Below are 15979 nucleotides of genomic sequence, written 5' to 3'. Positions count from 1 at the left end.
TGCCGTGTCTGCCCCGACGGTGCGTGTCAGGACCGCGGTCCGTGTGCACTGTTCTCTGAGTTACTGTGAAGGAAAATGAGGTGTGGTCTTTTGGCATTTTCCCACAATAATATAAATGACATTTGTTTAGTTCAGGATTTCTCTAGGTATGTGCACTGTTAATTGACAGAGACAGTAGCTACTCAAATTCAAATATGGTGAAGGTCTGGCATTATCTTGAGATTAGTATATTGTTTCAGATTTTAGTTTTTGCTTGGTTTATGTTGTTAATCATGTTACACTTACTGAGAATTGTTAATCAGAAATGCTTATGAAGTGTGCCTTGATTTCCTGCATTCGGTTAATCACATGTTTAAAGGGTGATGATAAGGCTGACAGTGGACAGGGCGGCGGTGTTCAGCTGACACTCCCTGTGTGTTCTTGCTTCTAGAGTTCTCTCAAGCTGTATCAGGATACCCAGCAGGAGTACACGCGTGTGAAGGAGGAGTGCCTTCGGAGTGACGCTCAGTGAGTGCGTGCCCCGTGGCTGCATGGCAGGCGTCCTGGGGAGCGCCGCTGCTTGCTCTCGGGGCTCCTGGGTTATGGTCAGCTGGCTGTGTGAGCCTCAGCTAGGCTCTCCGCTCTGTGTCTGTAAAATGGAAGAAGGCCTACTCTGAAGGCTTCTGTGGGTTAAAGAGCTGCGTGAAGAATGAACTTGACACATGCATGCATGTCTATAGTGTGTTTACTCATTCCTATGTTATACCAGGACTTTCCTGAAAACCTGTGGAATGGGTCCCTCATTACCATTAACAGGAAAGGCCACTCAGAAGCATCCTCTTGATGTGTTTTGGAGATTTGTGACTGTTCCTGTTCTAAACAGAGCAAGCACAGAGTTGTCCCTGGGCATGCTTGGTCGGTGCAGGGGAGCCGGTGGCCATGCCTTGGAGGGGCGAACTCGGTGTGCAGCCCCTGCGCCCGTGTGTCCCTCAGGAGTCACGCCGACCCTGAGTGGCCTCTGCGTGGGTACCATCAGGCCGGGCCTCAGAGGTGCTCCCGACGTAGCTGGGGTAGGTTGGCGGTGTGGGCTTCAAAGAGGAAGTGCAGCTGGTTGTTAAGCCTTTCAGTGTTCAACATGACACAGTCACTGTTGTTTATGAAATTTATTCTTCCCTAGAGCAGTTGCTGATAACCCAGTTGTTGTGAGACTGTGACCAGAAATGTGTGCTGTACAAACCGCATACACTCATATATATGCATGTGTCTGTCTCATAGCTAGGATATAGTGCTTAGTCCTGCCACACTGCCCTCACCATTTAATTTATGTCCTTTGTTACTAGGAAGAAGAAACTAGAAGCTAAGGTGAAGAAGCTCGAAGGTAACTGACTCTGGATGCTCTGTTGTTATTTGGTTTTACTTGAGAGGTGGACAGAGAAACAGCTTCTCCTCCTCTTGTTCATTACTCCCCGGAATGCCAAAGGGGTCAGGATGGGCCAGGCAGAAGCTCGAGCTGAGAATTCACGTCAGGTCCTCCACGGGCATGGCAGCAGGCACCGCATGGGCCACCTCGCAAGGTGTGCATTAGCGGCAAGTTGGCATTGGGCGTGCCATGGAGTGCAGTGTCTCCAGGCTGCCCGCTGAACCCACGGCCCTGCTCCAGAGCTTGGAAACCATTCTTGGGATTATACTCAGAAGAGAGAGAGGCCTTTGATTGGCTCGTTCGCTCCACAGGCTGAAGCCAGGAGCCTGGACGCCGCTCGGGCCTTGCTGTGGCAAGCGGACTGTACGCACATGGCCGAGTGTGGAGGGCAGCTGTGGCTGGGACTCAGACAGCCTGGTGTGGGATGCGGCTCTCCCGCGTGGGTTTGTTATCAAAGTGCTGCCCCGGTCATGGTTTTCAGTGGTACCTCCCCGGATGACTATGGCAAGGGACGTGTTAGGAAGAAGTGTGGGTCGCGCATGGTGTGCGTGTCTCAGATACCAGGCAGGGTTGTGCAGAGCAGCTATGGCATACCGCTGACGTCATAGTGTGCTCGGAATCAGAGCCGTTCTTACTTTAACACATTAAAAATAGCTGTTAATGACCTGGTTAAGTTTTGGGAATTGAATCCCATGGAGCTTTCTCACTTCATTTTTTTCTTCCTAATGGGATAGAAGATTATTACTTCTAGTATAAAGAACATGATGTATTGGCACAGTTGAGTGCACTTATCGATTGATTTTTGTGGAATTCCCTTCACTGGGGCTTGTCCGGCGACCTAGCCTCTCACCCGTGTCCGCTGACAGCCCTTTCCCAAGGGAGCCACAGTGGAACTTGGCATGTCAGCTTCGGCCTTTTCTCCCGATTCTGCAGCTAGGAGGTGGGCGTGGCGGCAGGGAGGGGAGGGGCCTTGCACACAGCTGCTTTCTTTCCCGTGACTGGCTCCTTTGTTTTGTTTATAGATGTATTGCTCTTTATTGGAAAGCCAGATATACAGAGAGGAAGAGAGACAGAGAGAACGGTCTTCCATCCATTGGTTTATTCCCCAAATAGCTGCACTGGCTAGATCTAAGCCGGTCTACATCCAGGAGCTGGTATCCTCCTCCGGGTCTGCCACGTGGGTGCAGGGTCCCAAGGCTTTGGGCCGTCCTCGACTGCTTTCCCAGGCCACGAGCAGGGCGCTGGATGGGAAGTGGGGCTGCAGGGACACAAACTAACGCCTGTGGGATCCCAGCACTTGCAAGAGGAGACGCAGCCAGTTGAACCATTGTCCTGGGCCCCCCACTGACCATCTTGACCGCTGTGGGTTTCCGGCCTCTATATTCACAGTACACCCCTTCCCGGATGCTGAGTGTTCATTTCAAATGTGAACTAAAAATGTCCTTGGAATTGCCTCAGGGACTCAGCCAAATAGTGGTCGCTCAGCCTGTTTCTAGTTACTGATTTGTCTAGACTGAGCTGCATCTTTTTACTTAAACTAAATACGCAGGAAACATTTTTTTCTGCTTTGTTGACTGCATGCAGGAAGTACATTACTATGTTCTTTGTAAGTACTGTCTTCTCGTGCTGGTATGTGAAGGTAATCACCGAGGAAATGTTTTTGGAAGCCTGTATGTTTGTGCGTTTATGCAATATTTACAATAGTGTTTGCAAAGTGAGAGGTAGCCTTTCTTTTTCTTGTAACAAAAACATTTCCCCCAGTAAGTGAAATGGCGTAAAAAAAAAAAAAATTACTGGGCCTGGCACAGTAGCCTAGTGTCTAAAGTCCTCGCCTTGCACTGACCGGGATCCCATAAGGACACTGGTTCTAGTCTCTGCAGCCCCGCTTCCCATCCAGTTCCCTGCTTGTGGCCTGGGAAAGCAGTCAAGGATGCCCCAAAGCCTTGGGACCCTGCACCCATGTAGGAAACCCAAAAGAGGCTCCTGGCTCCTGGCTTCAGATCGGCTCAGCTCCAGCCATTGAGGCTGCTTGGGGAGTGGATCAACAAATGGAAGATCTTCCTCTGTCTCTTCTCCTCTCTGTATATCCGACTTTCCAATAAAATAAATAAATCTTTTAAAAAAATGATTACCAAGAAGAGACATCTCAAGCTCATTAGAGGAGTTCTGTGTATTTGGTGGGATTGATATGTGCATTGTATTGTGAAGCAGAGCATTGGGTTGGAGGTTGGAAAAGACAGAGAGTGAGCAGTGCGTGGTCTCTGCAAGTGACCAGAGTGGCTGGGGTTGGGCAAGCCAAATGCAGATGCCAGGGACTCCGTGTGGGGTCCCCTATGTGGGTGACGAGGCCATGCGCCTGCAGCCCCTGCGTCCTTCAGAGGTGCATTAGCAGGGAGCTGGATGGGAAGCGGAGCGCTGGGTAGGTGACGTCCCGGCCGCCGTGTGACGGACCTGGCTCCACCGGCGTCCTTGGCAGCACAGAAGTGCGTCTCACGGAGAGTCAGCAGTGACCAGACTCGCAGGAGTAAGTGGTCTAGAACTAAAGCCTGTATTAAAGAATTTCCAGAAGCTGCAGAGAGCTGAAAAGATACCTGAAAGGTCCTCAGGTTCTGTCAGGTTAGTGTGAGTTTAGAATCGATTACCTGTTGAAGGGACTTCCAGGACACAGTAGCCATTTTCTGCAGGTGCTTGTTGAAAAGATTGGCCAGAGTTGAAGGTTGCTGCTGTTATTGGGATGGAAGAATAGTAGCGTCTTTCTGTTGTGCAGCAAAATGATCTTTGACCAGAAGAAGCTGCAACTGCTGTGTGGTTTGGTGACTATGTTAAGCTGCGCTCCAATTCTGATTTTATAGACAGCGTTTGAAAATACACATTCCTGTTCTTAATGCAGGCTGTTAAAATTCTGAAGCAATAGTAACTTTATAATAACTGTTTCAGAGTTTAACAAAGCATGTATGCTGGATTAGGTTTTAAGTGTTTCATTTACCGTGGTAGTAATGTTAGTAAATTATTTTTCTTTCTTGCTTTGTTGTATCTTTTACATAAAGAGGCTGCTGTCAGGCAGACTGAGGACTTCAAGCAGCTGAGAAATGAAAAGAAAATACTCGAAAAGGAATTTAAGAAGACACAGGTACCAGATCCAACAGTGTGTGCACGCTGATCCCTGATCCAACAGTGCGCTCATGCTGATCCCTGATCCAGCGGTGTGTGCACTCTGATCCCTGATCCAGCAGTGTGCGCACGTTGATCCCTGATCCAGCAGTGCGCTCATGCTGATCCCTGATCCAATGGTGTGTGCACGCTGATCCCTGATCCAGCAGTGTGCTCACACTGATCCCTGATCCAGCAGTGTGCTCACACTGATCCCTGATCCAGTAGTGTGCACACGCTGATCCCTGATCCAACAGTGTGCTCACGCTGATCCCTGATCCAACAGTGTGCTCACGCTGATCCCTGATCCAGCGGTGTGTGCACCCTGATCCCTGATCCAGCGGTGTGCGCACTCTGAGCCCTGATCCAAAAGTGTGCGCACTCTCATCCCTGATCCAGCAGTGTGCACACGCTGATCCCTGATCCAGCAGTGTGCGCACGCTGATCCCTGATCCAGCGGTGTGCGCACGCTGATCCCTGATCCAGCGGTGTGCTCACGCTGATCCCTGATCCAACGGTGTGCTCACGCTGATCCCTGATCCAGCGGTGTGCTCACGCTGATCCCTGATCCAACGGTGTGCTCACGCTGATCCCTGATCCAACTGTGTGCTCACGCTGATCCCTGATCCAACGGTGTGCTCACGCTGATCCCTGATCCAACAGTGTGCTCACGCTGATCCCTAGCTCCAGCGCTGTGCCGTGTCTGACTGCAGCTGGTGTAAGAGTGAGACATAGGGCCCTAGATAATTGTCAGTGTGGCTGCGTTCGTATCCAGCGTAAACATTAGTGTTTTGTTTTTACAGGAAAGGCTTGATGAATTTTCTAAACAGAAAAACGAAAAGGGTAAGTGTTGAGGTAATACTTCCTTGGAAACTACTTCATTGTGTGATGGTTTTGTTTTTAACTGTTTTCCCATGTGTTTTTAGAATTGAGACATATCGGAACACAGATCTCCAGTGATTCATACGGCAGCATAGATAGAAGTGAGTACATCAGAACCTTTGTGGAGTATTGGAACCATTTGGGAGATTCCGTGTTGCCCTCATATAGAACTGCAGAAAAGCCAGGGTATAATAAATGCTTTGTATTAAAGGCCTTTTGTTTTTAGGTTTTTATTAGGTCTGTATATGCTTGTATGATCCGTACTTTTCATGAAGTATGGATTTTCTCATTAGATTACAGGTTATCAGTTCACTAGATGTGCTAGGTACAAAAGACATAGACAGTGTTAAGGCCAGGCAGGGCCTGGAGTCACAGACCTGTAGTATGTTGTCTGAAGACAGAGAGTTTAAGGAAAGGCTTAGGTCAGAAAGAAAGGTGGTGGAGTGGAGTGTGGGAGCCACAGGCGTGTGTGACAGGCCTGGTCGGAAAGAACAGTGCAGGAGCAGGAACCGGGGTGGAGAGGAGCCACAGGCGTGTGTGACAGGCGTGTGTGACAGGTGTGTGTGACAGGCGTGTGTGACAGGCATGTGTGACAGGCTGTACCCCTGCGGTGTGCACCCTAACACCTCTACTCGTGTGTGATCCTGGGCGGTTACTTCTCTTGTATGCACTTCTGTCTTAAAAGCAATAACTATAATTTTAAAATCACAAATTTTTTTTATAGGACAAAATATTTAGTAAGTTCACAATGGTGTTTTCACTGAGACAGTGTTTCCCAAGTGGAAATGACTGAATTGTTATAAGACGAAATGTTGTAAGACAATAGTGTCTCTGGAGAGGTTTCCTCGACCTATGTTTTCATTCCTTAATGTTGTTTCTCGTGTTTTCCGTATCTCAGGGCCACATAGCTTTCTGCTGTCCGGCCACTAACTTGGCATTTATCACTCTCACTAAAAATATATATGAGGATTGGGGAGGATGGAGCTGAGTGTTAGAAATTCCCAGAGACGAACTGCCAGGAGAGACAGTGACCAGGAAGTCATGGGCAGGAGCTCCCTGAACCGACACGTGTGCCACGCGTCCCCAACGGCCAGCGCCCACACGTCCCCAACGGCCAGCGCCCACGGGTCCCCAACGGCCAGCGCCCACGCGTCCCCAACGGCCAGCGCCCACGGGTCCCCAACGGCCAGCGCCCACACGTCCCCAACGACCAGCGCCCACACGTCCCCAGCGCCCATGCGTCCCCAGCGGCCAGCACAGAGTCCAGGGTGACTTCTGTGTACATTTCTGTTCATAGGAAATAGACTGAAATTCAGATGGCGCATAAAGATACCCCAAGCAACGCTAACATGAAAACAAAAACATTTAAATCAAAACCATTTGTGCTTAAAACTTACCTTACATGAGTTGAAAGGGAACGGGTGGGTTGACTGAAGATGTGATTCCAGATGGCTTGGCTGTTGTAGGGCCAAGGATCAGTCTGTGTCAAGGGAGAACTTGGAGATTCTAGGCGGATTGGTGCAATCTGTTTTCACTGGGAAGATGTTCATATTTTATTTTAAAATAGAGTGAAAGCAGACTTGAGGTAGAATCAGTCTTCGGTTTGGTGATTGACATGTAGCTGTTTAAATCACATATCTAGAGTTCTTGAAAAAAGAAAAAATTTCAAACATACATGAAAGTTTGCTAAAACACAGATGATAAAATATCTCCAACATATTAATAGAAGCCATCCTACGCTTACGTCAACAAAAGCTCACTAAATACACATAAACACAAACCTACCCCTTTTTGCAATGGAAAATGTAAGTGAAATAAATATGAAATACTGTTGAAAGTAAGCAGTATGACAGTGTTTATTAAACCTTTGGGAAATAGCCAGTTCTGTGATCTTAAGTGAATATTCTAGAAAATGAGATATGCAGAATATGAAATGTCTAAGAGCAGAGGAAACTTGAAAATAGAAGGAGGAAGTAGATGATGATGATGGTGATGTGGACGTCAGCGGAAGAGGAAGGGCGGTTGATATGCAGCTGTTAGGACTGAGAGCTGCGTCTACACAGAGTCCTGATGGACGAGCAGGCTCTGGGTGGGTTAACCGTGGTGTGGACGAGCAGGCTCTGGGTGGGTTAACCGTGGTGTGGACGAGCAGGCTCTGGGTGGGTTAACCGTGGTGTGGACGAGCAGGCTCTGGGTGGGTTAACCGTGGTGTGGACAAGCTGCTCCATCTCAGAATTCTGAAACTGAGAGCTAGCTGTGCGTCACGGGCAGCGACAGTGCGAGCTTGGCAGTAAGCGTCGGCTTGTCCGGCTTCCCTGGCTGTATCCTCCACGGTCTTCTGAGCGCTTTCTGTGGCCTGCACTTTTTCCAACTTATATAGGACTAACCTGTTTGGATTTACAAGGTTAGTCTTTCCAGGTTCTTTTGAACTGGATTAAGGATTTTGCTAATCTCATTAGGTGCTTAAGATTGATGTAAAAGTTAAGGAAACTATAATGGGAACATAAAATACTTAAAACTACTTTTCTTGAATTTTATTGAGAGTGAGTTCTGTTTTTATGTACATTTCACCGTAAGCTACTCATATTTTCATGAATACTTTTTGCCTAGGGAGATATTTTTAAAATGTATGTAGTTCACAGTGCTTTATTTAAAGAAAAAAAGAATTTAAAGCTGTAGTGTGCTGGTGTGGTGATCCCTTGGTGTTTTTGCTTGGAGAGCTCTTAACCACGTGAGGGATCCGGACCCTTTTGGACATCACAAATCCCTGATGTTTCACTTTCCTGAGGAAAGTGTCTGCTGCTTTTGTCCTTGGGCGTGTGCATCTGCCCCTGACCATGTGTGCATTTATACCTGTTGAGCTTCCATCCCATTGTCAATCCCAGCCTTTGATGGACTTTTCTGCAGTCCACCAACTCCCCTAGGTGAATTCCAGCATGGGCAACTCTGATGACTTTTCTGATACTTTCATGTAACTTAGAGATACTTTCCTACTATTCATTGTAAAACGTGTGAATGTAGCACCAAATGCCTTATTTTGTAAGTTGGTAACAATGCTTCCTTCTCTGTCGTATGGCATTCTACGGAGAAAATGTATGGGCCAAAGATTGATTTGTCCCCTGCATGGGAAAGTGTTGAACAACAAGTAGGCTTGGTCTTCTGAGTGCTTCCTCAGGTCCCCAAATAAAATAGCAGACAAACCAGTAGTTGCTGGTTGGTTTCCATCTAAGGCATTGCAGAACTTTGTCGGTAACTAAGTTATATGCAAGGGTTGAGCTTAGGAAAGATAGTTTTCTAAGTCCTAATGAGTTTCATTTCACAGGAATGTGTTTTGGCCCGATGGTATGACTTTAACGTTTTTACTGTTTTCACAGGAAAAGTGAAGCTGCTGCTGAAGGAACTCTGGCTCTGCATCAACACGGCACACAGACTCCCAGGGGAGGGCAGATGTGTCCTAGGTGAGAGAGAACCTCCGAGAAATGCGTTTCTCTCGTGAAAGTAGACGTGCCCGCCACTGCTATTGCGTTGTTAATACCTCCTTGACCTTCACGTTAGGAAATGAGATGCCGTACGAGGGGTGCGTTGAGCTGTCCCCCACTCCTTGTCGCCTCAGTGTGACTCCCGTCCCGGTGGGTGCCCTCCTCAACGTTAGGTCTTCTCGACAGCTTGCTCTGAGCGTCTTCAAGGGAACTGGAAGGATAGCAGAACATGGAAGACCCACTTCTGAATCTTGACGTTCATGAACCCATCAGAGGTTGAACTTCGTTTGTTTTCTTATAATTTGCTAGCTCATTTGATTGAACCTCTTGACTTGTGAAATACCCTGGCTGCGTTCTGCCACGTCCGCAGCTGCGGTCCTTGCAGGAAGAAGGTCTGACAACAGATGCGAGTTACCTAGCGCAGGTCGCCGACGCATCCAAGATCCAAGTGTCTCTTGTTTATCTGTTTGGCACTTTACTACTTGGCTGCTCTGAATGTATCAAATGTTGAGTATCAGAATTTATAGACAAGTGCGTGTGACTCCCCCTTAGGAAAACGTTCGTCCGTGGGCTCTTGACCTTTTCAGGTGTGCAGAGGCATATTTGATGGGTCTTCTGGATGGATTGTGATTCTAATCAGCAGAATAACCATGGTTTTATTGTACCTGGCACTGGTAGAACCCGACTAGTCCTGCGACTCCTAAATTAATGGGTTGTACCACCTTCTTGTTCAGAGAAACTGCCTGGAGATGTGTTTTGATCGTTCTGTATCAGTCAGTACTCTCAGGATTTTGAGTATTTGATTTTGTATTGTGAAAGATCTTATTAAAAAAACTAGCAGTCTGTTTTTATTACGAGTACATTTATGAAGGGTAAGACTGTTAGTTACATAAGCTTTTCCTGGGAAAATAAGGCTGCTTCGGGACCTGCTGCTTCGTGAGTCGTACTTTTAATTTCATGACGGAAATAGCTGAGAATTCCCTTAGAGCCTTGTCTGTGCTTCCCCAGGTTGGATGCTCTGTTACCGAAGCTGAAAGCGCACCTTCTGGTGCAGTCCTGTGGAGTAACCCTCGGCGTCTTGCTGCTGTTACTGTTGACCTCCAGGGTCCAGTCCAAACCCCACTTGCCTTTACGAGTCGTCTTGCTTTCGTCTGCTGTAGTCTCACAGTTGCACAGTTGTGCACGCGTCAGGAGGGTGTTGCTTTGTAGTGCTGTTGGACACCAAGGCCATTGTTTCATTGTGCTGTGTATTGATGCCACCGTGGTGGTGATGTTTCCCTCTGCTTGGGAAATCCTGTCTGGAATAAGTGATGTGGAAATGTCCTGTTTTCAAAGATGATCTTGCTGCTTTGTGTCTATTTTTAATGATATTTTTACATCATTTTCACATGTTCGCATACTTGAGAGAAAGGCATGCTCAGGTGCGCCCTGGTTAGGATGAGGGTCAAGGTAAGAAGGAAGGTGGACGCTACGAATGTCTCCATTTTTTTCTTCTCCTGTGCCCACAATGAGAGAAGGAGAGGGGTCTGCTCCCTGCTGTCTAAACTACATCAGCGCCCCTGGCTAGGGCATGTTCATTTCTTAACACCTGAAGAGACCTCACTGTGGGGAAGAATGTTCTGAGGGTGTTGCTTGAGTGGTTTTGATAGTTCTAAGAAATTGTTGGTTTCATTGCTCCAGGGTTGAGAGAATCTTTCCAAGGTCTAGTGGCTGGCCAAGTCCACCATAGTGCAGCCACATGCTGCAAAGGTTGGCCAGGAGAGCGATCCAACCTATTTTGCTTTTCGTCCTCTGACAAGGCAGTTGATGTCCTCTGCTGGCCTATATGATCTGGCTGTCATGTCCTCTGTGCACAACTGGGCATGCTCTCCACTGCACAGGCATCAGCCACTGAGGAGGCCCAGTCTCGATACATGCACTCCGTGGCCAGGGTCTTCATTCAGTGATCTAGTGGGGAGTCCCCACAGAAAATTCTCCTTGGAGGACTTCAGACTTGACTCTTGTGTGCATCAGCCAGCACACCTACCAGTGGCTATCCCTGCCTAGTTAGTTCTGCCCTTGGTGCCATTTCACACCAGCTAATGCATGCTGTGGCCTAGCCCAGAACAGCCAGCCACAGGCCTGGATTTCATCCACAGGAGTGGGTTTTGCAGCCTGGTCCATGTAGCTCCCAATACCTCCACCAGGCTCACCCCCAGCCCCATTTTTTGTGTGTGCTAGCATGTGCTGCAGCCTAGCCCAGTACATCCCGCATCAAATCTGGCTCTGATGCACACCCATGGGTGCTGCAGCTTAGCCCAGTCTGCCCCCAGACCCAGCCTATATGAATGCTGATGGGTGCTGCTGCCTTGATCAGCTTGAATCACCCTCCGCCTTGGCTCTGGCTCTTATGCTCGCTGGCAGGAGCCATAGCCCAACAACAGGGTGCCCACAGTTCCCCTACCAAGCTAGTTCCCAGCCCTGGATCTTGTACCTGCCAGGAGGTACTGTGAACCAGCCTAAAGTAACTCATATCAACTTCCTGTACTGTCAGTGGGTGCTGCAGTCTAGCACATCCGGCCTGTACCCATTATGACTCTATATTATGCCAGGGGATGTTGCAGCCTCACTCTGCCTGGTCCACCTTCCTTGACCAGCCCATATGCCAACTGAAGGGTGCTGCAGTACTGTCTGGACTAGCCTGACCCCAGTCCTAGCTCTCACAATTACCAGCAGAAGCAGAGGCCCAGCAGGGGGAGTCCCCAAAGTTCCACTACCAGGCCACTCCCAACCCTAGGTCTTGCATGTGCCAGCGGGTGTTGCCTGGTCTGAGATGGCCCATCCCCAGTCTCAGTATTTGTCAGCAGGTGTTGTAGCCTTGTTCAACCTGGCCTGCCCCTGTCACAGTGTTTTCTGGCTGGTGCAACAGCCTAGCCCAACCTGGCCCACATCCAGCCCTCACGTGACCTGGTGGGAGTGACAGTATAACCTGCACCCCATCCTGATTCCAGTGTGTGCTGTAGACTAGCCCAGCCTAGTTTGCCTTCAGACCCAGCCCACATACACACCAGTAGCTGCTCCAGCCTGGCCTGTTCCCAGCCCCAGCTCTCATGCTCACCAATGGGAGGTGCAATTCCGCAAGTTGTTCCACTACGCCAGTTCCCAGCCCCATATCTTTCATGTGCCAGCTGGTGCTGCAACCCTGCCTGACATGGCCAGCTCCCCATCCTGGCTCTCACCGCCTGACTGGCTGCACCCATTTCCGCTCTTGCTCTTTGGTGCTACCTTGCTCCCTTGCACCAAGTGGTGGCTGCAGGTCCCTGTGTTGAATGAAGTGACTTTTTCTTAAGAGAGAAAGATGCTTTGACATTATTCAAATATTTTTTTTCCTTTGGAACTTCTAGCCAGAGACGTTTGTGCCTAGCAGTAAATCACCTTGCTGTGTTGACTGCTTTGGTATTTGCTGAATAATGACTTTTATATTTATCTAATTTTGCCTACATTTGTTAATCAACATTTTTCTGGAAGCAAAGGCTGTTTTTCTTCTATTTAGTTATTTATCCATTTATTTGTGTGGGAATAGTTTTGTGGATAATTGTTTTATTCTGTGCTGTATGTTAATTCAGAAACCTCATTGAAGTTCACCCAAGTCAAGACTCCACCCAGCATCTCGGCTTTTCACAGTGACCTTTCTGTTGCGTTAACATCTGGAGCTTTTCATATTGGAAAGATACTATCAGCCTTTATCCCCAGAATAGTTCCTGTACCAGGTTCTGGTCGCCTGGAGGATGTGTACTTTAGCAGGGCCCCTTACCGCTCCAGGTGCTTCCTGGCTCTGCGTCGGACAGCTGGTATGCTAGTGCGGTGTCTCACTTTTCCTTTAAGGTGACGCACAAATGTGCAAAACAGGCTTCTAGGGTAATGTTTAGAAATCAGCTTTCACATTTAAAATGTTTTTACTGGTTTGAATTTACTGTTGCAAGCATTGAGTCTACTTGATACCGTCAGTGTCTGTTAACTGCCTCCCGTCTCCCCTCCACAGAACAGCCTGCCAGAGACAGTACCAGATGCATGCCATCCGAGGAAGATGGAGCTCTGCCCCCCGCACAAGGAAGTCCTCTCCGGACCCCAGGCCCGCAGGCATGCTTCACAGATGTGTCCATGGAGCTGGAGGGTGACTTCGATTCCCATGCAAATGTGGAACCCGAGAGGAGCAGTAGAGCCAGCCACAGTCCCGACCGCGCGTTTAACAACGACCGAGCTGCTGAGCTTCCCGTGCAGAGGGCCCCCAATAGCGGCAGTCCTGCCTTCGCTGACCAGGGACGGAGCTTTGATAAAGATCTTCAAGCTGCAATTGACTTCTTTAAACTTCCACCCCCGCTCCTGTCTCCTGTGCCCTCGCCCCCTCGGATGTCATCCCCACACCCAGGCTCCTTACCTCCACCGCTTGTCCCGGTGAGTTCTGTGGTGACTGGGGGATGGACGAGTCGAGGAGGGTTAAAAATACACAGAGGGTGGGATTTTGTAGGAAACTTGGAGGGTTCCCTGGAGAACAGAAGCCACCCGCTTCGGAGACACACAGGCCTGGGCCTGAAGGGAGACAGAGGGACATAGGCATTTGGGTTCAGCAGGTGACATCCAGCAGGCACATGTGGGGTTGGAAGAACAAGGTCTCCCTCAGAATGCTGAGCGGCAGTCAGTGTGCAAGCAACAAGAAGTGGAGAGTTGATGGAGGCCGAGAAAGGCCTGGAGAGTACGGCAGCTTGGAGCCAGGGGAGCCGGGGGAGGAAAGGCCCTGTCAGCGGTTAGAGGATGCCGGGTGGTTTGTGCGTCATGTCCTTCACACAGGTCAGAGATGAGCCCTTACTGCCTGGGAGCCAGGAAGTGAGTGAGCTGTGTAAGACGATGTGGCATTCAGTCAGAGGAAGTACCAGGGACAGCCGGTGGCAGGAGATGACCACAAGGTGCTGCCCAGAGCCATGGCGTGACCTGGCGTGCAGCAGGTGTCTCAGACGCGAGTGACACTGGGGAAGGAAAGGAACCTAGAGGGATGGCAAGCCAAGGCTGTGAGTCTGGGTGTGGGACCCTCAGTACAGACCACCCTGGGCCTGGTGCCGGGACCCTTAGTACAGACCAGCCTGGGCCTGGTGCGGGGACCCTCAGTGCAGACCACCCTGGGTGCGGAACCCTCAGTACAGACCACCCTGGGCCTGGTGCCGGGACCCTCAGTACAGACCAGCCTGGGTGCCGGGACCCTCAGTACAGACCACCCTGGGTGCCGGGACCCTCAGTACAGACCAGCCTGGGTGCGGGGACCCTCAGTACAGACCACGCTGGGCCTGGTGCCGGGACCCTCAGTACAGACCACGCTGGGCCTGGTGCCGGGACCCTCAGTACAGACCAGCCTGGGCCTGGTGCCGGGACCCTCTGTACAGACCAGCCTGGGCCTGGTGCGGGGACCCTCAGTACAGACCACCCTGGGCCTGGTGCCGGGACCCTCAGTACAGACCACCCTGGGTGCCGGGACCCTCAGTACAGACCAGCCTGGGCCTGGTGCGGAGACCCTCTGTACAGACCACCCTGGGCCTGGTGCGGGGACCCTCAGTACAGACCACGCTGGGCCTGGTGCCGGGACCCTCAATACAGACCAGCCTGGGTGCCGGGACCCTCAGTACAGACCACCCTGGGCCTGGTGCCGGGACCCTCTGTACAGACCACCCTGGGCCTGGTGCCGGGACCCTCAGTACAGACCAGCCTGGGCCTGGTGCCGGGACCCTCTGTACAGACCAGCCTGGGCCTGGTGCCGGGACCCTCTGTACAGACCAGCCTGGGCCTGGTGCCGGGACCCTCAGTACAGACCAGCCTGGGCCTGGTGCCGGGACCCTCAGTACAGACCACGCTGGGCCTGGTGCCGGGACCCTCAGTACAGACCACGCTGGGTGCCGGGACCCTCAGTACAGACCAGCCTGGGCCTGGTGCCGGGACCCTCAGTACAGACCAGCCTGGGCCTGGTGCTGGGACCCTCTGTACAGACCACCCTGGGCCTGGTGCCAGGACCCTCTGTACAGACCAGCCTGGGTGCCGGGACCCTCAGTACAGACCAGCCTGGGCCTGGTGCCGGGACCCTCAGTACAGATCAGCCTGGGCCTGGTGCCGGGATCCTCAGTACAGACCACCCTGGGTGCGGGACCCTCAGTACAGACCACCCTGGGTGCGGGACCCTCAGTACAGACCACCCTGGGCCTGGTGCCGGGACCCTCAGTACAGACCAGCCTGGGCCTGGTGCCGGGACCCTCAGTACAGACCAGCCTGGGCCTGGTGCCGGGACCCTCAGTACAGACCAGCCTGGGCCTGGTGCCGGGACCCTCAGTACAGACCAGCCTGGGCCTGGTGCCGGGACCCTCAGTACAGACCAGCCTGGGCCTGGTGCCGGGACCCTCAGTACAGACCAGCCTGGGCCTGGTGCCGGGACCCTCAGTACAGACCACGCTGGGCCTGGTGCCGGGACCCTCAGTACAGACCACGCTGGGCCTGGTGCCGGGACCCTCAGTACAGACCAGCCTGGGCCTGGTGCCGGGACCCTCAGTACAGACCAGCCTGGGCCTGGTGCCGGGACCCTCAGTACAGACCAGCCTGGGCCTGGTGCGGGGACCCTCTGTACAGACCACCCTGGGCCTGGTGCCAGGACCCTCTGTACAGACCACCCTGGGTGCCGGGACCCTCAGTACAGACCAGCCTGGGCCTGGTGCCGGGACCCTCAGTACAGATCAGCCTGGGCCTGGTGCCGGGACCCTCAGTACAGACCAGCCTGGGCCTGGTGCCGGGACCCTCAGTACAGACCACGCTGGGCCTGGTGCCGGGACCCTCAGTACAGACCAGCCTGGGCCTGGTACCGGGACCCTCTGTACAGACCAGCCTGGGCCTGGTGCCGGGACCCTCAGTACAGACCACGCTGGGCCTGGTGAGGAGTGGAGGTTGGGGCTGGGAAGGCGTCTGAGAGAAGCAGGGTAAATGCAGTGGACAGGGCGGGAGGCAGCATGGCCCCAGAAGCAGAGGCCCCGCCTCCGTGAGACTGCCTTCAGAAGCACAC

At 51.5% G+C, this 15979-nt stretch overlaps 1 protein-coding gene across 1 annotated transcript in view; it reads left to right on the top strand.

Moving 5' to 3' along the window:
* ICE1 (interactor of little elongation complex ELL subunit 1) overlaps positions 1-15979 on the top strand; it is a 46274-nt gene that overhangs the window by 15709 nt on the left and 14586 nt on the right. Inside the window, exons 6-12 of the mRNA XM_058680097.1 lie at positions 431-507; positions 1320-1357; positions 4447-4529; positions 5353-5392; positions 5476-5532; positions 8806-8889; positions 12932-13344. Of these exons, the coding sequence (XP_058536080.1) occupies positions 431-507; positions 1320-1357; positions 4447-4529; positions 5353-5392; positions 5476-5532; positions 8806-8889; positions 12932-13344 (792 nt within the window). The remainder of the gene's footprint in view (positions 1-430; positions 508-1319; positions 1358-4446; positions 4530-5352; positions 5393-5475; positions 5533-8805; positions 8890-12931; positions 13345-15979) is intronic.

This window comes from Ochotona princeps, chromosome 23, assembly GCF_030435755.1.
Source record: "Ochotona princeps isolate mOchPri1 chromosome 23, mOchPri1.hap1, whole genome shotgun sequence".
NCBI lineage: Eukaryota > Metazoa > Chordata > Mammalia > Lagomorpha > Ochotonidae > Ochotona > Ochotona princeps.
This window is presented reverse-complemented; position numbering and strand designations above follow the sequence as displayed.